Below are 21,310 nucleotides of genomic sequence, written 5' to 3' on the forward strand. Positions count from 1 at the left end.
AAAGAACTCAAGTCAACTCAGCAATTTTCGTCGTTTAACCCAGAGCAAGGTTCATATCGCTGGGCCAACCAAATGGCCCGACAGAGGCGTGTGAAATCTAATAAATAATTTTTCTTTATAGAGGAAATGCTCTGATCCTTTTGGCATGAAGAATGAGCGTCGGAATCACGCTCCACCAAAGACTCGAATGGCGGCTACGTACCCACCACCCATGTCTTTCAAGGACAGGGACCGAATCAGATCTACGTCAGAATCTGCTGACGTAGATGAGCTTTTTCTCTGCGTCACGCGAATCTTACTTGCACATTTTGTCTTCACGTTATTATCGTGATCTACCACAGATAGAGAGAGAGGGCAGCATTCACGCAAGTTTCTTAAAGAAGTAATTTGTTTTGGTTACATAAAGCAGCAGGCACCGAGGAGGAGTTACTGCGGTGTTCATTTCTCGGGCTAAAAGGTAGAGCAGTCGGGAGAAAGAAGCTAAACCGTGGCTGATTGGCATATTTCTTCTCCTCTTGATGAGCATTAGGAATAGTTCTTTGCTTAAATCTCTCCACTGTAGCAAAGAGAGTCTGGATTCCTTTTCCTTGACCCAAGTAGACCCTAGGAATATTAGGTGGCAAGGCAAGTGATTCCTTTACACCACCACAACGTCTATAAACACATCTCCATGGTGTGTTGCTCATTCTCCGTGCACATCAATGTCAATCTTTTGGACCTCAAAAGGGGCTCAAAACCTCTTCTCATGAGATACTCATTGATGGGATTTGAATACTTGGGGAGTCTTGGTGAGTTGGTTCTTTAGCTCTGTGTCTCTCTCTCCCTCTCTCCATGACCTTGGATTTTTCTCACAGGTAGGTTGACGTGCGGACCCTCAGCATCGGCGGCAATGTCATTCTGACCACAAGCCGCAAGCAAACCAACCTGTGGAAGATGGTCTCGGTTCCTCTGTTGGCTCTGTGTTTCTCCGTTAGCCTGGTTGGGACCGTGGCTGGCAGCCGCAACATCGCCTCTTGGCCGAGTGCTGTCAACGTAGGGGCTCTTTTCACCTTCGATTCGACGATAGGGAGGGCGGCGAAGCTGGCCATCGAGCTGGCCGTCGAGGATGTCAACAGCAGCCCGAGCGTTCTCGCTGGGACGAGGTTCAACTTGTATGCGCAGGACACCTACTGCAGTGGGTTTTTTGGGATTATAGAAAGTATGTGAAGTGACATATAACTTACAAGCAGAATCATTTCCCTATGTTATAGATTGATTGTGCCTCTTGTTATTGGAAGCCTTTAGCTCATGTGTTTCCAGCGAAGTTTTTGACAATCCATATATTCTCGCTGACATAATTTTTTCGTGTTGAGTTGTTCTTGTGTCTTCTGATTGAAACTTTCTTCCTTTTCTTTCTGTTTTGTTGCTGTTTGTCACTAATATCTTCAGTCTCGGCGTTTATTCTAGAAATTTTTAGATAGTCCTGGTGACTTTTGACAAGAAATACTTTGACAGGATTTAGTTTGAGATGGAATTTGTTTAGATTCATTGTAGAACATGTAATGCGCTGTTACAATATCAAGGGAATCATGTCCTTGTTCCACCATTCAGATAAGGAAATCTGGTTCGGTACCATTAAAGTTCCTAAGAAATTTGTTGTCTTTTGGTGATTGGAACATTGCAAGAGTCTGATGAGGAAAAATCTTGGTTTTTGCAGGCTTGCAGCTGATAGAGAAAAATGTGGTGGCCATCATTGGTCCACAGTCCTCTGGGATTGCCCATGTCGTCTCTCATGTTGCAAACGAACTCCATGTGCCACTTCTCTCATTTGCAGCTACGGACCCAGCCCTTTCTTCTCTCGAGCATTCTTATTTTATACGCATGACTCAAAGTGACTATTTCCAGATGAATGCCATAGCTGATTTGGTTGGAAACTATGGTTGGAGAGAGGTCACTGCGATCTTCACAGATGATGACTTCGGGAGAGGTGGAATAGATGCTTTGGGTGACGCACTTGCGAAGAGACACACTAAGATCTCCTACAAAGCTGCCATCCCTCCTAATGCCGACGAAAGTGCTATTGATGATTTGTTGGTGAGAGTAAACTTCATGGAGTCTCGAATTTATGTCGTTCATGTGAACCCTGATTCTGGTCTTAAAGTTTTCTCCATTGCAAAATATCGTGGTATGATGGCTACTGGTTACGTATGGATCACATCAGATTGGCTTACTTCTGTTTTAGATTCATTTGGTTCCCCCAAACCTGATACCATGGACCTTATCCAAGGGGTCATTGCTCTTCGTCAGCATGTCCCAGATTCTGATGTCAAGCAATCATTTATATCAAGATGGAGTGATATGCGTCGGAGAGGTAATACCACTTCAAGCTTGAACACATATGCATTGTATGCTTATGATTCAGTTTGGTTAGTTGCCCATGCTATCGACCAGCTCCTCAAAAGAGGACAGACATTTAATTTCTCTGATGATCCTAAGTTGCAAGATGCAAATGGAAGTTCACTGCATTTGACTGCAATTAAGTACTTCAACACCGGGGACAATTTGCTTCATGAGCTGCTGCTGACAAAGTTTACAGGCCTGACTGGTCAAGTTCAGTTTGATTCAGATGGCAACTTAATCCATCCAGCCTATGATATCCTTAATATTGGAGGGACAGGTTTCAGGAGAATAGGATTTTGGTCCAATTATTCGGGTCTTTCAGTTATTGCTCCAGAAAGTTTGTACAGTAAACGACCAAACACTTCTGACGGTAGTCAGCAGCTTTATAGTGTCATTTGGCCTGGAGAAACTATGACAACGCCTCGTGGTTGGGTGTTTCCCAACAGTGGAAAGTCTCTAAGAATTGGAGTTCCTTACAGAACAAGCTTTACAGAATTTGTATCTAAAGATAACGGCCCTGACAATGTGAAGGGATACTGTATTGATGTGTTTAAAGCTGCAGTCAACTTGTTGCCTTATCCAGTTCCATTGTCATTCATTCTGTTTGGAAATGGTTCTAAGAATCCAAGCTATGATGAATTGGTGGAGAAAGTTCATGAAAATGTGTGTATTGCCCTTGTATCGAAATTGTGCTTTAGTATTCTATTCAAACTCCTTTACTGCTTTGTAAATTAGAAAATGCCTTCATCTGTTGTCATTTGCATATTTGATAAATCGCCGTTCTTATAATGATTCTCAGAAAAAATCTTAACTTATTTACTTGCATGTTTAGTACTTTGATGCAGCTGTGGGGGACATATCTATCGTGACAAATCGAACGAGGATCGTTGATTTTACGCAGCCATACACACAGTCAGGGCTTGTCATTGTTGCACCTGCCAAAGAGCAACACTCAAATGCTTGGGCTTTCCTAAAACCTTTCGACACTACAATGTGGTGCGCCACAGGAGCTTTCTTCCTTTTTGTGGGTTTAGTTGTTTGGATTCTTGAGCATCGTCTGAATCAAGATTTTCGTGGGTCTCCAAAGCAACAAATTGCAACAATTTTTTGGTCAGTATCCCCTACTGCTGAGAGTTATTTTAACTGATGTAATAGACTGATACACTAGAGAAGTTTCCAGTACCTGTTAAAATGTGGATATTACGTGACAGGTCATATTACTGGCAACAAGTCAAATATTGAAGGCATAAATCCTTTTCTCTATTTTTTCATCTGAACTATGTTCATTCATTTGTTGCCTGACATTCTCGTGAACACATGTAATATTTTCTATCTTATTATTATGATATTTAATACCATAGCAGGTAGCCTTGGAAGTGTGGGCTTTTTTCTGTAACAGGGACCTTCTTGCATGGTGATTGACGATCGTAGTTGTTCTATAGGAATAGAGGGCCTGACACTCTCATCAGACACTTCTTGGACTCCATGAATTGTTCACTGGTTATATGCTTGGGTCTTATTGCTTTTGGCAAAATAAATCATTCCATTTGTCCCTTGGCAGTGTGGTTCTCATGCTTTTCAGATGGATAAGAGGCATGTTTCCTTTAAAATCCAAATGTCTACATGCAGACCAATGTGAAAACAAAGGATAAACAACGCATGTGCTTGTACTGATATGTTCTCAGAACATTCGATTAATTGTTCTTGCAATTAACATTGTTGCATTAATGGTTATTTCCTGTGCATCCAGCATCCATTTTGTTATCAGCATCTTGATGCATGAGGTTTTATCTCTGCATAGATGGGGACAGGGTTGATTCTATGTGTATATGGGCATCGCCATGTATCTCAGTTATAGTACTGTCACATCACCATCTCCTGGCTTAATATTTAACGCAACAGTGAAGCAACTCTCATTTATATTTTCTGCATCTGAAATTCAACATATAGAATAAACTTTTGGCCGGGTATGTCTTCTTCAGCACTTTTAGCGTATGTATTTCACATAATTTTCACTTCACTATATCAAGTCCTGTAAGAATGGACAACATAATGTCGTCCCAATCGTTTTAGGAAGTAATTTTTGGGTTATATTGGGCTCACAGGTGTTTGGTTTTCATGATTTAGATATGCTGGAGATAATTTTGATTCAGCAACAGGGGTATCAATTAGCCCGACAAAAAAACTCTAACCCATTGGGTGAATCTAAAGTTTGATGACTATTCCAAGGATCCTCTTTTAAGTTCCTGGTTTTAATGTAAACTTTATCATCAAAGTCTCATTATATTCAAGATGGATATGATGCTAGTTGGGTTAAGTTTTGATTTTTTTAATCATTTTCCATGTAACGATTAATGTAAATAGATATACCTCATCTTCAATGGAGTGTCTTAGCAGATGAGCCATGTTATAATCATACGCTGTGAATCCTGTTTTCGTTAATTTTTTGTTAGGCTTTTTGTACTTTTCTTTCCCGGATACTCCAAGACTTTTTAAAGTTCCATACTTTTGCAGGTTTAGTTTATCGACGATGTTCTTTGCTCACAGTAAGTAAACCTCATTCACACAACAGTATCAGTAAAATATAGGAATCTGAAAGTTCTGTTCTAAAGCTATGGTTGTTTCAGGAGAAACCACTGTGAGCACCCTTGGACGGTTCGTGCTGATTGTATGGATGTTCGTGGTCTTGATTATCAATTCGAGCTACACCGCAAACCTGACATCAATTCTTACTGTTCAGCAGCTCTCGTCGAGGATTGCAGGCATTGATACTTTAATGTCAGGTTCCGACCCAATTGGATACCAAGTTGGTTCGTTTTCAAAAAACTATATGATCGAAGAGCTCAACATAGATGAGTCCAGATTGGTGCCACTTAATGATCCTGACGAATATGCAAGGGCACTTGACCTTGGGCCACGAGGTGGGGGCGTAGCAGCAATCGTCGACGAGCTTCCGTACATTGAAGTTTTCTTGTCTGATAATTGCAAATACATCACGGTTGGTCAGGAGTTCACTAAAAGTGGATGGGGATTTGTATGTGTCGATGTTCAGCAATGCTGCATTACTCTCTGCTTCAAATCTTAAAGACTATTGCGGTATTGAAAGTGATTGCTTTTCTCTTTCAGGCATTCCCAAGAGACTCTCCTCTTGCGCTGGACTTGTCGACCGCCATTCTAACGCTGTCAGAGAATGGTGATCTGCAAAGGATCCACGACAAATGGTTGACACAGAGCGGATGCACTTCTCAGGACAGTGACACTGATTCAAACCAGCTAAGCTTTGCCAGCTTCTGGGGCCTTTTTCTCATCTGCGGTCTTGCTTGTTTGATGGCTCTCATGATCTTCTTCCTGAAGACACTCTGTCAGTATCGCAAATTTAGTACTCAAGCTAAAGTTGGGTGTTCTGAATCCGAGACGAGCGTCGAATGTACAAGTTACATTAAGGAGTTGCTTTCTTTTGTCGATACAAAGGAAGAAGACGTCAAGAAAATTATGAAGAGTAAATCGAGTGAGAAACAACAACAAAATCAGCAAGATTCTGATGGACAATCCATGTCAAACAAATTCGAGATATAAGTGAAATAATTACTGGTTGTCGGGAATATATCTGCATGTATAACATAATTTTCTCACTATTTTCTATTCAATTTCACTATATTACTTGAAAAATGCTGTTGACTTAACCTATATTTGTAGGCATCCTTTGAATTTTTTGTTTCTTCATTATTATCCACTCATAAATTGATGCATTCTGAAAGATGCTATGGATAAAGAAAAGCATGTTGAGGAAAGAAAAAGGGACTTCTTAACTACAAGAAGACCTCAGAATGATTATTTATTGGTCGATGAATGCACATCTCGTCCATCTCATCGTCACAAACAAGGATGAAGACCGCGGAGGAGTCAACTCTCTCCCACCATAACGACAGCATAACACAACGGTGCAGCGTTACTTCCGACCGTTGTTCTTACCGTCGGGAAGGTACCCGCGCGTCATTATTGTGAGGCGACGGCCGAATTGGACGCGCGAGCGACGAATAGAGATATATTATCGTTGCATGGGTTTATAATGAAGATAATTAGCATCGCTAGAAATAACACCACCCCACGCGTCTTTGGCTCCTCGCCTCTGTTGATGGCCGAACGAGGCCTCCAGCCGTCCGTAGTCGCCGAACCATGACCCGCCTCGGCTGGGCTCGCTTCCTCGGGATCGCCTTCCTCCGCCGCTTCCTCCGCGCCGTCTGGGACCACCTTCTGTACTGCTCCTCGCTCGGCGGCCGCGGCCGGTACCGCCGGCTCAAGGCGTGCGTCCCGCCATCTCATCTCGTGGCGGAGAAGGACGGGAAGCCGACCGCCGCCGTGGGGCGTGCGGCGCTGTGCGCGGACGATGAGGGGGATTCTGACCTGGTGACCTTGAAGATCGGCCTCCTTGGTGACCGCCACACGGGGAAAACTAGCTTCCTGGTACGATAGGTGCATCCAATTGAATCGTGTGCTTCCTATTGATGAGATCTCGTTGCGTTCGGTGGTGGCAGATCAAGTATGTGGGGGATCTGGAGGAACAGAGGGAGCTGCACACGGCAGGATTGAATACGATGGACAAGGTTCTATTTGTTCGGGGAGCGAGGATTGCGTTCAGCATTTGGGATGTTGGAGGTAACCGAGACCTAAATTCGAGCTTTGTTCTCCGCGCTCTTACAGCCTTTGTTAGATTGGGATTCCAGCCCATGTTCCGTGTCTTGAGAGATTTCTCCATCTGGATAATTGCAGGTGATGACCAATTTCTCGACCGCGTTCCTGCAGCTTGTCAAGATGCTGTGGCAATTCTTGTATTGTTTGATCTCACCAATCGTTCTACCCTAAACAAGTCAGTAATTTTCTTTTCTATTACTGCAACATTTTTCCATCTCTCTTATTTTGGGGTCTTCGATTTCCCTTTAATTGTTTTATTTGTGGGTGAAACACCATGCGATGAACTGCTTCAAAGGTCAAAACTTTGTGAATTGTCACATGAACTCATAAGAAGAATATTAATGAATACTGACTCTTAAGCTTTTGAGCTCCAACTGATGGCTCTATTTCTCTGTGCCCTCTTTTGCAGTGCCATTGGCTGGTACCAAAGGGCAAGAAAATGGAATAAGGTGCAGATCTGTTTCCTGTTCTTGTTTCTCACTAAGCATGATAATGCAATTATTGATTTTTGGTGAACTTTCATTGTCTTTTTAATCTGACCATATTAAATTTATTGTGTGCTTCTGCTTCATTCAGACGGCAATTCCTATCTTAATAGGTACCAAATTTGATGACTTTGCCCAGCTTCCTGTTGAAATGCAATGGACGATCGTGAATCAGGTAATCGACCTTTATGTTTTTTCATTGTATTGCTGTTTATATAAAGTTTTCTAAAAGGAATTGCCTAGCTGAGTCATTTAGGTTTAGCTAGCTTCTTATATGCATTATAACTCGATACATTGAATCTCTACACACTGGTACTTCTGATGTGTCCATGTGTCTTGCTGTTTAACAACTTTAGGATTTAGACTTGTCTCACTTCATCCACCCATTATGGTATAGGTTGCTCATTCAACATGGAATAATAATTGATCCTTGTGTTCTTTGAAGGGATGAGGCATGAAATAGAACACTAGGAAAGATGAAGCTGTTTATATAAAGTTTTCTAAAAGGAATTGCCTAGCTGAGTCATTTAGGTTTAGCTAGCTTCTTATATGCATTATAACTCGATACATTGAATCTCTACACACTGGTGCTTCTGATGTGTCCATGTGTCTTGCTGTTTAACAACTTTAGGATTTAGACTTGTCTCACTTCATCCACCCATTATGTTATAGGTTGCTCATTCAACATGGAATAATAATTGATCCATATGTTCTTTGAAGGGATGAGGCATGAAATAGAACACTAGGAAAGATGAAGCTGTTTATATAAAGTTTTCTAAAAGGAATTGCCTAGCTGAGTCATTTAGGTTTAGCTAGCTTCTTATATGCATTATAACTCGATACATTCAATCTCTACACACTGGTACTTCTGATGTGTCCATGTGTCTTGCTGTTTAACAACTTTAGGATTTAGACTTGTCTCACTTCATCCACCCATTATGGTATAGGTTGCTCATTCAACATGGAATAATAATTGATCCTTATGTAGTTTGAAGGGATGAGGCATGAAATAGAACACTAGGAAAGATGAAGCTGATTTGGTTTTATAGTTTGCAAGCATATAGACATGTTACTTCAGAGAGGTTTTGGTGGATCACCTAAAACCACAACCAAATAATGCTCCAAAGATAGATTTTATGATGCAACCGAGTGTAACTGAAACTTAGAGACCATGTATACCCGAGCAAAAGCTTGCCCTGGATCGAGCGCCTTGCATGTGTGATCTGTAATCTGTAGATCATTTAGTTCTTTACACTCCTAGATCTAAAGATGGCCAACTTAGACCAGCTGTCTTTCAAACTTGTCATGAGATAAAGGAGTGGGATAGCTTTTTGTGGAGTCCATGTGACACCTTTCTTTCATGTGTCCGCTTTCATTATGTACTATCAGCTGATCCAAACACTAAAGTAGGGTCTCAGTGAGTTTCAAGATTTAGTGTGTGCAATTGTCATTCTAAGGGTGTTTTTAAGGTGGGTGGTACCTTTTTCACGCAGAATACTCGATTCAAAATTAAAGAGATCGGGGACAATGCCCTCGTTTGGTTGTCTTGGAACCTAGATTGGAGATCATTACTAGAGTCAGAACATGAACCATAAGAACCAGCACTTGTCTAAAGCGATCTCAAACCCTGTTCAATTATTTATCTCTGGCATTTTGAGGCTTCTAAAGCAGTAAAATAGAGCTGTAACGATATTCTTTATATTGGGTCATCCATCCATGGGGATAATTGTGATACTCCTTTGCGTCGGGTTCACATGAATCAACTTTTGATTCATAGAGCACCATTTCCATTATGCTTGCCCTGAATTCTGAGGTGATAGCTGCTTTTGATTGATGACATGATCGAATATAACCTTGAAATAGCAGATGATGATCATGTCCTAAATGGCATCCATTTCCAGATGGCATGGACAAAACACAAAGGAAGACTTAGAAAACGGGCAATAAATTTATAATTCATTTCAATTTAAAATCTGACCCTTGTGGTTAGCTGATGGCATAACCAGAAACAGGGACTTAAGCATTAACTATTTCTCCATGAGATGCTCATTTTGTATTATTTGGTGTTGAAATGGATGGAGTAAACCTGTTTTGTCTTGTTAATTATGCAGGCGAGAGCATATGCAAGAGCGATGAAAGCAACGCTATTTTTTTCGAGTGCTACTCACAACATAAATGTGAACAAGATTTTCAAGTTTGTGGCAGCCAAGCTCTTCAATTTGCCATGGTCGCTGGAAAGAAATCTGACTATTGGAGAGCCTATTATTGACTTTTAGCCTTCTCATTTTGTTTTGACTTTTTTGTATTGCAAGTGCCAGATTGTATATAAGAACTGCTGAACATTTTTAGATCAACACTTGGACCTCTTTTTTCTTCATGAGCAGTCAAGGTAAATTATGCTACAAGTGAAAGGACTGCTATGTATGTATACATTTACAGACATCTAGAAGTTGACAAACTTTAATTATGATTTATAGAAATTATAAAATCGAGGATTTACATGTCTCATTTTGATCTCAGAAAACTAGGACTTTTGTAAAATAAAGCAATCTATTTGTATGAAATAGAAAGATCTTGCTCCCTCACTTGAGACTCTTTGGGGCTAATATAAATAAGTAATCTATAAACTATATTAGCCTTAAAAAAAGATTGAATAGAAGAAGTGCATGACATGCGAGGACTAAATTAAATTTATAAAACTAAACTCACTTTAACTGGGGATTAATTACATATTATCTCTTATAATTAGTTACTTTTAATGTTTCGATTTTAATATTTTAAAAAATTATATTGAAATTCTTATATTACGAAAGTAAAATATTAAAAGTCAAGAAAGAGAAAGGGGTTTTGTTGGGAAACAAAGTGAGATAGTGTTATTTAATTATTTTACTCTTTGTCTTCAAAAATTTTATTGGAAAATGAAATGAAAATTTTGATAAAATGGATCTCTTTTATCTATTGAAGTTAGAGGAAGGGACAAAGTCAGAGAAGGAAAGCGCTTTCAAGAAATTATAAAAAGAGAGTAATATCGGTGAGAATAGCACTATGAAATTATCTTTTTAATCCTATTTTAATACTATTTTTCTTACGTAATAGCACGTATGGTATTTCGATCAATAAAATTGATGATATGAGAAAAAAGAGGTATCGTAATATAATTTTTAAAAGTATAAAAATCGAAATACTAAAAATAATTAAATACATGAGATAATCTTTAATTAGCCCTTTAATTTGTTTTAAGAGAACGACAATTCTTGAGGGCATTACCGGAATATTATATTTCAAGAAACCCTAATTCCAAAACTTCCTGTCGTCGTATATAAAGCGGCACCTCCCCATCGGCCGCTGGGCGCATCGCTATCGGCCGGCGGAGGAGCGGAAACCCTAGCCCTAAACTACAACCATGGTAGTATGCCCTCTCGATCTATAACCTAGGCTAGTTTCTACCGCATGCAAGAAACTTTTTAGATCCATTTTTTCTGTCCTGCTGATGTTTTTGTTATCCTGCACCAATTGAAAAAAAAAAAAAAAGAAGATCGATCTTTTCTGGTTTTTTGTTGGATCGAAAGTCGCACTTTGCTGCTGGGAGTAATGATATGGTACTTGTGATTGTTTGTCTTTCTTAGGGTTTGGATTATGTGGGAGAAAAAGGAAGTGTGTCTGAGCAATTCTTTTGAATCGTTGGTGGACAATTTTAGTTTTAAATTTTAGCGATTTCTATATTTTTCTTACTTAAGGTCAGTGATAATTGTATTAATATTTGTAGGGTTCCTTGTAATTCCTTTTTGGATTTAGGAAGATTTTTATCTGCTGTCAAGAATTCGTGGAAAGTTCGTGAATTGGGAGCAATTTAACTGAAATGAAGTTAAATGGCGAACTATGCATTTTGGTTTAAACTTTGAATGATTTTGCACTTGTTCTTTAGGTTTTGTATGATATTTTTTTTGAATGGCCAAACTGTTTAAAGTGATTTGCAATGGTAGATGTACGCAGAATATTGATATGTTTATTGCTGTTTAGGGAATTTGTCAAGTGATGTCTTCTGTAAATGTTTCCTACTTTAAGATCCCTAGTTGGATCGAATTAGTGGAAGAAAGGCATAAATGAATGTTGTTGTTTATGATTTTAAAATTTTGAAAGGCATAAATGAATGACGATGTCATGGTTCAGCTGAGATGTCAAATTTATTTATTTACAGCAAGTAAAAATTTGACTGAAGCTTATCATGTTTTGAGCATGGTTGATCTAAGTATTGAGTAATAGGGGACCTATTTGACGGTCTCTGTCCATGGATGCCCTTTGGGCCTCCTGAGGTTCTGATGGGTAATATTGCATTGATTCATGCCCCTAGCCTAAAATTTTGTCATGCTTGTATACATTCATATATATGTGGTGTTCATAACTATATTCATAAATGTAGCATTCAGTATGTTTATCTCTTTATATGTCCTTAGATATAAAAAATTAACAAAAAGTATTCTAAAAGATTGATTAGTTTTTACTTTGATTATAGGAAAAGGTTGATGCTTCCAATATTTGTTTTCTGTATATTTAAGAATTTTATTCAAGGATTTGGCTCAAAATGAGCCATATTAGGAACTATTTCTTTTTTCAAGCGATCTTGGATTATTTTCTTGGATGGTCTAACTCTCGCTTGTATGACTAATTAGAGTCCTGCTTTACATAAAAATTGGGTTGAAAGTGTCACTAGATCATTAGGAATGTGATCCTGAACACAAGTGTTTTTTCAGTTAGGCTTTTCTGATCTTGCATATCATATCATGAGACCAAAATATTACGTATGTCATATTGATAAGTTTGTTGTATAGTGACTATTGCTTAAGCTTTAAATACCTGTAGAGGGTGACACTCTGTGTAGGCATAGTAATTTGAGATTTGTGTTGACATCAATAGTTGTAAGTGTTTAAACATCTTTTGGATCAATACATATTAGCCACTCTTCTTAACCCCATTTAACATTGTAAAAAAATTGAGCTGCATATTATTATCATGGATTAGAAAAAAAGATATTGACAGGAAAATATTTTGTTCCTAGCATCAGTGATTGCAAAAGGTGCTCAGGCGCTCGGGCGAGGCGAGGTCCGAGCGCCTCGCTAATCTCCCAGGCGGCACGCTTCAAATAGGCGCTGGGCGCTTCGGGCGAGCGCCTGGGTAAACCAAGGCGACCGAACCAGGATTTTAGGTCTGGTTCGGTTGGTTAGTTGGTTCAATTGAACCAACTAAACCGATATAACCCTTACCCAACCCTAACCCGCTGTCGCTGCCACTCCCGATCCCGATCTCGCTACTCGCCGCTGTCGCTGCTCGCAAATGCTGCCGTTGTCGTCGCTGTCTCGCAAACGTTGCCTTTGTCGCCGCTCGCACCTCCCGCTGCTCGTCGCTCCTGTCGCCGCCGCTATTGTTGCTCGCAAACGTTGCCTTTGTCGTCACTCGTGCCTCCCGCTGCTCATCGCTCCTGCTCCCACTGCCGTTGTCGCTGTCGCCGCTCGTCGCTCCCGCTCCCTTTCCCGTTGCCACTACCATTACTCGTTGCTGTCGTTGCTTCCTCGTTTCTCAGTTAGCAGGCTCAGTATACAGTATACTGTTAATATTAAGTTTATTTGAAATGATTAATTTTCAATACTGTTAATAGATTTTTTTAATTTAATAGCATATTTTTATTTAAAATTTTAAATAATTATATTTATTAATTATATTATATATTTTTATATTTTAGCGTCTCGTTTCGCTCAGGCAAGCGCCTAGCGCCTCGGGTGTTTTTGGACCTTGGCACCTTTTGGCGCCTAGCGTTTTTTAAATCACTGCCTAGCATTTATTTTTTCTCCTAAATTTTCTTTGGTATGTTAATTATTAGTTTTCGCTGTTGTTTGTTTATGTTTAATTCAGGTGAATGTTCCAAAGACAAAGAAGACCTATTGTAAGAACAAGGCATGCAGGAAGCATACTCTGCATAAGGTTACACAATACAAGAAGGGGAAAGATAGTCTTTCCGTTCAAGGGAAGCGTCGTTACGACAGGAAACAGTCAGGTTATGGTGGACAGACGAAACCTGTTTTCCACAAGAAGGTATCCCCATATGTTGTTGTGTGCTGGTTCTTGCATTTGGTATCCCCATATGATTGCTCGAAACTTCTGGGCATTGTGTAGCGGCTCTTGTTGCCAAGGCTTTCTTTTCTAATTGATGGTTCTTGCATTTGGGATACATGGTTTAGCAGGCACAAATGAAACATTCTTGATGGATTGGTTGTGTTGTGAACTTTAAGTTGTCATTCACTTGTAAGATAATAATTTGTCGGTCATGTAAATGTCCTGTATTTCTGTATTAGATGTACGTGACTAATGTTAATCTTTGAATTGCAGGCAAAAACGACAAAGAAAATTGTGTTGAAGCTGCAATGCCAGAGTTGCAAGCATTACTCACAGCACCCCATAAAGGTTTGTTTTGATGTTCCAAGTTTCATCAGTTTCAAGGTCTGCATCTGATTTCTGAAGAAACCATTTGAATGTTTTCTTTTCAGAGATGCAAACATTTTGAGATTGGTGGAGACAAAAAGGGCAAGGGTACGTCCCTCTTCTGATCTGCTGCATTTCACCTTAGAAACTTGTAATGTTCTAGAAACGAGCAGCCAGAGTAGCTCTGAATGCTGTTGGATTTCTGTCATCCGAGGAAGGATGGATGCTGCTGTTTAACATTTGCACGATCCATTTATTTCTTTGACTTCTCTCCTTAAGATGTTGCAGTATCTTTGTGTAACTACGTTTTTGTCAGGAGGCTGGCCATCCTCCGACTGAATCAAATATAGCATTAGTTTACAGAAAACTGAAAGCTTTCATTCGTCAACTAATTGCGCCCCTTCGAAGGCAATCAATCCATCACACTGTTGACAGAATCGCCACGAGCACTAGGAAAGCAACCGCTACATGGCTAACGCTACGGGATCTCGTCGGGGAGCGCGCATTCTTCTACGTCGAAGTATAGCCTCGTGGGGAAACCCTCCCCCGTCACGATGTTGATCCCTGGCGTTCCCTTCTTCGTGAAGGAGATCACCGACTGCTGCTTGCCCGGCACTCTTGGATCCACGGTGGGGTTCTTGCCGTCCGTCCCTGCTGTCAGATAATTCAGACCCTCCGGTCCCCGAAGGAAGACCGTCTTGTTGAGCCTCCCAGGACCTTCCAGCTTTGTGCCGTTGAAGGAGTACGCCTTCTGGAAGCCGAGATAAGCTTTGTCCATTTCCACCGTCACGAACCAATCCTTGAAGGTGTAGCCCTTCCGGTTGAACAGGGTGATCCTCGCCGTCCATCCTTTCCTGTAGTTGGAGACGATGTGCCCGTTGATGCTGACGCCGCAGTTGTCGCCGCAAGGCAGTGGGTTCGGGACGTGGTGGTGCTTCAGCTTGGCCCAAGCTTTGGCCTTCGCCGTTCGGTTGTCGAAGGGGATGCGAAGCGCCTCCGGGAGGAGAAGCAGCGCGAGCGCGTCGGGATCGCATGCGACGCCGTCGTCGCAGCCGCACGCGCAGGTGTTGCAGGGGACGACGGAGGCGTTGTAGAAGGAGTAGGTGACGCAGCATCGGGTAGCCTTGCTCTCGGGCCGCTTGCCAACTAGCGACCGCTTCCGTCTCCGACATGAGATCGCTGGAATCTGGGAACTCCATGGGGCTGACTCTGATGGGAGGGCCGCAGATGTAATGCGGGTTGAGCATGCCATTGATCTTCCAACTCTGGGGAGGGTAGAAGACGGTGCGGCTGAGGTCCGGCGGGAGCTTGTACACTTGGAGCTGGAAGATGGCCTTGGATTGGCTGGAGTTCATGGTGGAGGGGAGAAGGGTGCCGTTCCTGCAGCTGTAGGAATAGGTTCTTGGCCGTCTTTTTGGCCTTGAACTTGGGGTTCTTTACGCAGCAGACGTACATTTGACTCCCTGAACAAAGAGAGTTATGGATGGACAGCACGAGAAGCTACGACAGATTTCGACGTTGTTCATCGCAGATCGACGTAGTATTCTTACCTTTTCGAGTGGGTGCAGGGCATTTGAACCCATCATTCTGCGGCTTTATCGTCCTGGGCATGGGGGTCCCCGGTGGCTTCACGCCAAACTGTGTGCCCGTCATCTTGATCTCCATGCGGATCTGCGACAAGCCCCCCGCGGTGTCGATGGCGTTCATGAGGTCGGTCTGGGGGAATCCGGCCAGGGTGGTGCCGTTGCCGACGTGGGCCGGGAAATCGGTGCCGTCGGTGATCACCGCCCCGGACGTGGACACCAATATCTCGTTGTGCTGAAACCCGATGAACATCTTCCAGGCCTGGAGATCCGGGGGGGAGGGGGTTGTTTCTCGGGGACAGTGGATTCCGAGGCATGAGCTGCGGGGAAGATGAATTCATTTGTTCGGTATGGGCTTCAGAGTCCATGCCGTGGCCGGTCTCAAGTTGCAGTAGCGTCTTCAAGTTTGAGCTGAGAAACCTTCTCCTGTGATTTCATTCACGGAGGGTGCAAGTCCGTGATATTTAATGTAATGCACCAGACATATGATACAAGAACGAAGGGCAATTTCAACTGACATTTTAGCTAAAAACTATTTAATATAAACTGACGAGTGACGATTACCTGCCATGGATTGAATGAAAATATTATAAATCTTAAATCCAACATTTGTTCGGTTCGTCAGCAAAAATATGATGACAGTCAAAACAAGTTCGATGCTGTATGCTTGCACAAATAACGTACTCTGTCACATTTCAACACTAATTCTATGATAATGACCCCAACAATAGGCGATCAAGTTCCTCTTATTACAATGTAGGAACTGTCGGATTGTGAGGCGCCATATTTCTGTCGACTAATTTTCTGCAAAACATCAGAAACAAATGTCAGAGGCTTATATGTGTTTAACAGAAACAAAGTATGATTGTGAAAGAACAAAGTTGATGCAATCAAGCTAGAGTTAAAAGAGTGGTCAAAACTGGTGTATGGTTCAGACAACTGAAGTAATTTTTGAAGGCCAGGGTCTTGTTAACGTGTTATCTTTGCTTTATGTAGCGACATCAGATATATCTTTTACTATATTTAAGTTCTGGAAGAAAGAATGGGAAAAACAATCGAGCCCTGACGTAGGAGGAAGCAATTCCATTATGACATCATGCCATGTGAACTTAACATCAGATATAGTATATACATAGGTATCAACTGATACAGAAATCATGCCAGCAATTATCACCATCACCTAGATGTATAACAAGAGAGGCTGCCAAAAAATCAGCTTCCAGTTAAAGCAAGAGAAAGTTGATAAAAATGAGGAAGAGTGCAATGATAAAAGGCATTAAAAAAAAAAAGGAATGGGATGCCTTGTGATGTGGTCAATATAATAGATGATGGTCTTTGACCTTAAATATGGCAGACAGATGGTAATTTAATACACCATAGCGGTTGGAAGTAGTATGTGCAAGATCAAGGTTCCGTATAGTGCATGATGTGTGTGCATATACAGTCCTTGCGCTGAACCCTAAAAAAAAAATCCAGATTTTTCAAGATATGGAAACTCTATTGAATTGGAAATGAATTAAATCAGGAAAGGTTTGAATAAAATCTAAAAAGAAAACTTGAGGGAAGACTTTTAGATTGGTTTCTTGGGCCATCACAAATATAGATAACCCAATGAAAGACATCTCATGTTATGGTCACCGTATGATAAGTAAAAGAGGATAAATGAAAGAGGTGGGGGGTGGGGGTGGGGAAAAGGGAATGTTGGCAAAGGAGTGAGGAGAAAAGATGGACAAGGTGGATTAGATACTACAGAACAATAAGTGGACTGGAGAAAAAGAGGTGATATGCGGAATTCTAAACTATCATCAATACAGAAATCTAATACAATCTCAAACTAAATGGTCCACCTCTTAAAATAACCTAGAACACCCAATCTATATAACTGCATGAATGGCTCTCAATCTGAATGTGGTAAACCAAATTTAGACTACATATTGCCTACGCAATAAGGCCTACTGACTGGATATGCAAGCAACACCACAAACATGACCAAGCATCATTTGTTAGTAAATTGGTGCCCGTTTATCACTGCAATACTGCATCACAATCAAATGAATCCAGTCATCTTAGAATTGATAAAGATGAAATGACTAGACTAGAGGGAGGAGTTGGAGGATTGATAAGTAGAAATGGTGAATGCTAAAAAGAAGAGAAGGAAGAAGACAAAACTGTTGAACGTGACTGGAGACTTTAGGGGTTTGACTTAGGTTCTATTTTCTAGTTTATAATTCATGTTATCAGATTAGAAAAATTGGATATTATACTCACATACTTTTCTGTATGACACGATTATGCAGATATATTAGTTTGCAATGGACTAAATCAATGTTCAATATCAAACAATATTATCAATCAAGTTACTGGGTTAGTTCATGTACATATATACATATATACATACATACATATATACATATGGAGACATAAAATTCTTAAATAAAATATCTTGTCCACACCAGATTTGTATTGGAACCAGATCATATAGGCTCAAGATCCCAATCCTGTCAGTTCAGTTTAGTGTATCGACCATATGCAATTAACAAAAGAAAAAAAAAAAAAGATGCTACCAATTATCTTATTAGATCCAAGCATCACATCTCTCACGTGTGTTTCTGTATGTTAAAGTTTTGTCAACCCTCACAAACCTCTGGATAACACTTCCTTAATTCTAAATGTTTCTAGTGTATATGATGACAAATATGTCATTGTGAAAATAACTATTACATGCACCCTGAAACCATTTGGTTCTTAAATGTTTACATTCTATGCATTCTTTAATATTTTTGGTCCACAATTCAAATAACTTATTTATGACTTCCCTTCATATCCTAACCTACTACAGCACGAGTTATATGTACCATATTTTGATAATTAAATCTTTCTTTCAGAATCTAGGCTGTCAAAATACTGCTTAGCATTCTTAATGTAATGATGTTGTGATGGTTGAGATCCCTAGTATGGTAACTTTTTCTTCATTAGGTACAACATCAGATCATATAAGTCACACATAAACAATAATAACTCGAATGCACTTTTATCAAGATCAAGCTTCTTTTTCCTTATTTTCCTAAATGTAACTTTTTCTTTGTTAGGTACAACATCAGATCATATATGTTACCCATAAACAATAATAACTCAAAAACAATTTTATCAAGATCAAGCTTCTTTTTCCTTATTTACCAGAATATATCCATCTGGCGCACTCTAACATTTCTGGATAAAGTTGATGCGATAAGAATCATACAAAAAAAAGCGCAATGTTCTGTCAAATGCAAGGTATAGGAGGGTCAGATGGTAAGATTTTTAGATGACTTGAACCTTGGCACCTGGTTACAGTAGAGCATATAACCACGAAAACAAGGCTCACCCTCATAGAAAGGGTGTAAAGATTTACTAAAAATCATGAAGCAAACTAATAAGTCAAGATACCAAAATAATTTATGTTTCTAATCATCGAACATTAACTGTTATGTTAACCAATTTGACAAGACACTCCCTTTACAACATAGCAGTAATGAATGACAATTTCTTATTATTCTTACTCTTCCTCTAACCAATTGCTTGATCCAAAACTTGGGGACAAGCAAATATTTCAATGCGACTTCTGAACATTCAGAATTCAAAAGTTGAGATGACCTGCAGCCAGAAGAACAAATATGCTTCAAGGCATCATGAGATGAAAGATACCATTTGTTGAAGCAAAAAATCCTTAGATCTTACGTAAAAACTCAACATTAACAACCTTATCTTACCAAGCATGCTCCCTAACTGTAGCACCAATGAGAGCTTGCAGCCACCTTATTTATGTGCCCAACTATATCAACTCTTTCTAACCTTTCTTGTGACAGCTGTTTAAACCTTAAAAGGCAGACAATGCTAGGGAATTTTCTTCAATTGTATTGCATTTGCCTCAACTTAAAGTTCCTTCAGTTGTACTACATTTGCCTAACATAAAAGTCATGAAACAGTAGCCAAATACTTCCAGGCACAAACTGATCTTCGAGTTGCTTTGAGCTGATCAATCAGCCAAAGATGGAACAAAAAGATTAAACCATAAATATTATATGAAGAGTAGAAGGCATGAGAAATAATTTTGCAGAATAACATAAGAACCATATTCAAGATTCAAAAATCCAGCAGAGAAACAGAAACAGAGACGTAAATAACAACAATTAGAACGAAAATAAGATACCTCACAGGACAAAACAGAGTAAATTGTCTCAAGAAAGATGAAAGTGGACCACTCACTTGATCTCCGATCATCTCCAACTATTTGGCCAAAAGGCGTGGATGCTGTAGCCAGTCTTCCAGTTATCCAAATAGATCACCTTGCTCACAGCCCAGTACGCCACCAGCATGCCAACGAGCATGAACCCCCTCTGTGCGGATACGCTCTTCCATCCGGCCAGCGCGTGTGTTGCAAAAGCTAGCACCAGCCCTACAACCATGTATAAGAACCCGACCGCAAAGCCTTCGGCGCCAAGCTGCATCCCAGATCCCTGGAAGAAGAAGATAAGCCGGTCGGGGTTGCTGCGGTCCGGCAAGAACATGGGCATGTTGCGAATGATGTTGTGCATCGTGCCGGAGACGCCGAAGAAGTAGACGAAGAGGGCAAGGGCCATCCACAGGCGGCGGTCGTGGATGAGGGTGTCGCCAGCGAGGACGCGGCGGATAAGGAAGGGAGCAGATATGAGGAGGGCGGCGAGGAGGAAGAGAGCCTGGCGGGGGGAGATGGGGGGCGGGCGGAGGATGGGTCCGCCGAGGGGGATCTTGGCTTTCGCCTCGACGAAGTCGGCCATGGACTCTGCGCCGCGGGAGAAGTCGGACTGGTCCATGGGGATGGAATCATCGCGGAGGGAGCGGGCAGAGGCGGGGACGAGGCGGGCGTGGGGGAGGCTGGAGACTCCGAAGAGGGCGAAGGAGTGCTGCGACTCCCCAAACTCGACGTCGCAGAAGAAGAGGCGGTGGGTACTGGAGGAGGAGGAAGAGGCGTCGTCTTTGCGGTGATGGGCGGCGAAGGAGGTGGAGAGGAGGGCGAACTCGGAGTGGAGGTGGGGGAGGTGGAGTTCGGGCTTAGAGCGGAGCTGGGCGGCATCGAAGAAGATGAGAAGGGAGTAAGGGCGGGGGGCGGCGGCGGAGGTTAGGAAGCGCGAAACCAAGCGGTCGTCGAGGTGGATCACGCCGGAGGGCGATTGCGATCGGAGGGTCTCCAACTCCGCAACCAGATCCTCGCCCGACGGGGAAGAGGCGGCGCCGCCCAGCATCACCAGCAGGAGGATGAGGAGGGAGGTGGCCATCGGCATCTGGGAAGCCGCCATTCCGTCTGACTTAGGGCTCCGCGTCGACGGAATCGCAGGTCTTCCTTCTCCCGACCTTTACTTTGAACCCATCCACGGTTTCCTCAATCGAACCAATCGAGCTTATGCCGGTTCGGTTCGCTTTATCGCGGGAACGGTCGATCCGGCTTGGTTCGGGTGGCGCCCGCCGTGGTCAATTGGTAGACCCATAAGTGGGCCGGTTGAGGCCGAACGTGGACATTCACGGGCCAAGACCGGCCCATGGACCCATCAAAGTTTGAAACAGTATTGAGCAATCAAATCCTTAGTACCATCGAATTATTCTCTGGTTGCTTAATTTTATATCGTGCATGAAACTAGCGCGAGTCACGATAGAAGTAAATGGGACAACTACGGATGATCC

The 21,310-nt window shown here is 41.6% G+C and overlaps 5 protein-coding genes across 5 annotated transcripts; 3 read left to right on the forward strand and 2 right to left on the reverse strand.

The window, feature by feature from the left end:
- The first annotated feature begins 509 nt into the window (after positions 1-509).
- On the forward strand, positions 510-6,044 carry LOC135675582 (glutamate receptor 3.5-like). Its single transcript, XM_065185875.1, has 7 exons — positions 510-788; positions 855-1,198; positions 1,697-3,042; positions 3,212-3,489; positions 4,894-4,925; positions 5,007-5,413; positions 5,506-6,044. Exons 2-7 carry the CDS (start codon positions 934-936, stop codon positions 5,953-5,955), a joined length of 2,778 nt encoding a protein of 925 aa, XP_065041947.1. The 5' UTR covers positions 510-788; positions 855-933; the 3' UTR covers positions 5,956-6,044.
- Positions 6,045-6,266: 222 nt separating this feature from the next.
- On the forward strand, positions 6,267-9,933 carry LOC103986570 (septum-promoting GTP-binding protein 1). The gene is made up of 6 exons (XM_009404587.3): positions 6,267-6,843; positions 6,915-7,035; positions 7,150-7,246; positions 7,481-7,520; positions 7,648-7,731; positions 9,668-9,933. Exons 1-6 carry the CDS (start codon positions 6,556-6,558, stop codon positions 9,830-9,832), a joined length of 795 nt encoding a protein of 264 aa, XP_009402862.1. The 5' UTR covers positions 6,267-6,555; the 3' UTR covers positions 9,833-9,933.
- An 890-nt stretch (positions 9,934-10,823) lies between these two features.
- Positions 10,824-14,308, forward strand: LOC135675586 (large ribosomal subunit protein eL42). The gene is made up of 4 exons (XM_065185881.1): positions 10,824-10,962; positions 13,464-13,643; positions 13,938-14,012; positions 14,096-14,308. The coding sequence occupies exons 1-4, from the start codon at positions 10,960-10,962 to the stop codon at positions 14,153-14,155; spliced, it is 318 nt and encodes a 105-aa protein (XP_065041953.1). The 5' UTR covers positions 10,824-10,959; the 3' UTR covers positions 14,156-14,308.
- Positions 14,304-15,866, reverse strand: LOC103986740 (COBRA-like protein 10). Its single transcript, XM_065190339.1, is given in 3 exon segments — positions 14,304-15,169; positions 15,171-15,468; positions 15,581-15,866. Coding segments are annotated over 3 exon segments (1,245 nt in total). The 3' UTR covers positions 14,304-14,508.
- Positions 15,867-16,183: 317 nt separating this feature from the next.
- LOC135675585 (probable dolichyl-diphosphooligosaccharide--protein glycosyltransferase subunit 3) lies at positions 16,184-21,023 on the reverse strand. The gene is made up of 2 exons (XM_065185878.1): positions 19,859-21,023; positions 16,184-16,417 (listed from the first exon to the last, which is right to left on the reverse strand). The coding sequence occupies exon 1, from the start codon at positions 20,926-20,928 to the stop codon at positions 19,870-19,872; it is 1,059 nt and encodes a 352-aa protein (XP_065041950.1). The 5' UTR covers positions 20,929-21,023; the 3' UTR covers positions 16,184-16,417; positions 19,859-19,869.
- Positions 21,024-21,310: the final 287 nt, after the last annotated feature.

The sequence above is a fragment of the Musa acuminata genome, chromosome BXJ1-6, assembly GCF_036884655.1.
Source record: "Musa acuminata AAA Group cultivar baxijiao chromosome BXJ1-6, Cavendish_Baxijiao_AAA, whole genome shotgun sequence".
NCBI lineage: Eukaryota > Viridiplantae > Streptophyta > Magnoliopsida > Zingiberales > Musaceae > Musa > Musa acuminata.

Excerpts from the sequence above, each read along its gene's own strand:
- LOC135675582 (XM_065185875.1), top strand. The coding sequence starts at position 934 with ATGGTCTCGGTTCCTCTGTTGGCTCTGTGTTTCTCCGTTAGCCTGGTT. Across the intron at positions 3,043-3,211 it reads TGGAGAAAGTTCATGAAAAT|TACTTTGATGCAGCTGTGGG; the intron begins GTGTGTATTGCC and ends TTGCATGTTTAG. Across the intron at positions 4,926-5,006 it reads GACGATGTTCTTTGCTCACA|GAGAAACCACTGTGAGCACC; the intron begins GTAAGTAAACCT and ends TGGTTGTTTCAG.
- LOC103986570 (XM_009404587.3), top strand. The coding sequence starts at position 6,556 with ATGACCCGCCTCGGCTGGGCTCGCTTCCTCGGGATCGCCTTCCTCCGC. Across the intron at positions 7,247-7,480 it reads AATCGTTCTACCCTAAACAA|TGCCATTGGCTGGTACCAAA; the intron begins GTCAGTAATTTT and ends CCTCTTTTGCAG. Across the intron at positions 7,732-9,667 it reads AATGGACGATCGTGAATCAG|GCGAGAGCATATGCAAGAGC; the intron begins GTAATCGACCTT and ends TTAATTATGCAG.
- LOC135675586 (XM_065185881.1), top strand. Across the intron at positions 13,644-13,937 it reads AACCTGTTTTCCACAAGAAG|GCAAAAACGACAAAGAAAAT; the intron begins GTATCCCCATAT and ends TTTGAATTGCAG. Across the intron at positions 14,013-14,095 it reads ACTCACAGCACCCCATAAAG|AGATGCAAACATTTTGAGAT; the intron begins GTTTGTTTTGAT and ends TTTTCTTTTCAG.
- LOC135675585 (XM_065185878.1), bottom strand. The coding sequence starts at position 20,928 with ATGGCGGCTTCCCAGATGCCGATGGCCACCTCCCTCCTCATCCTCCTG.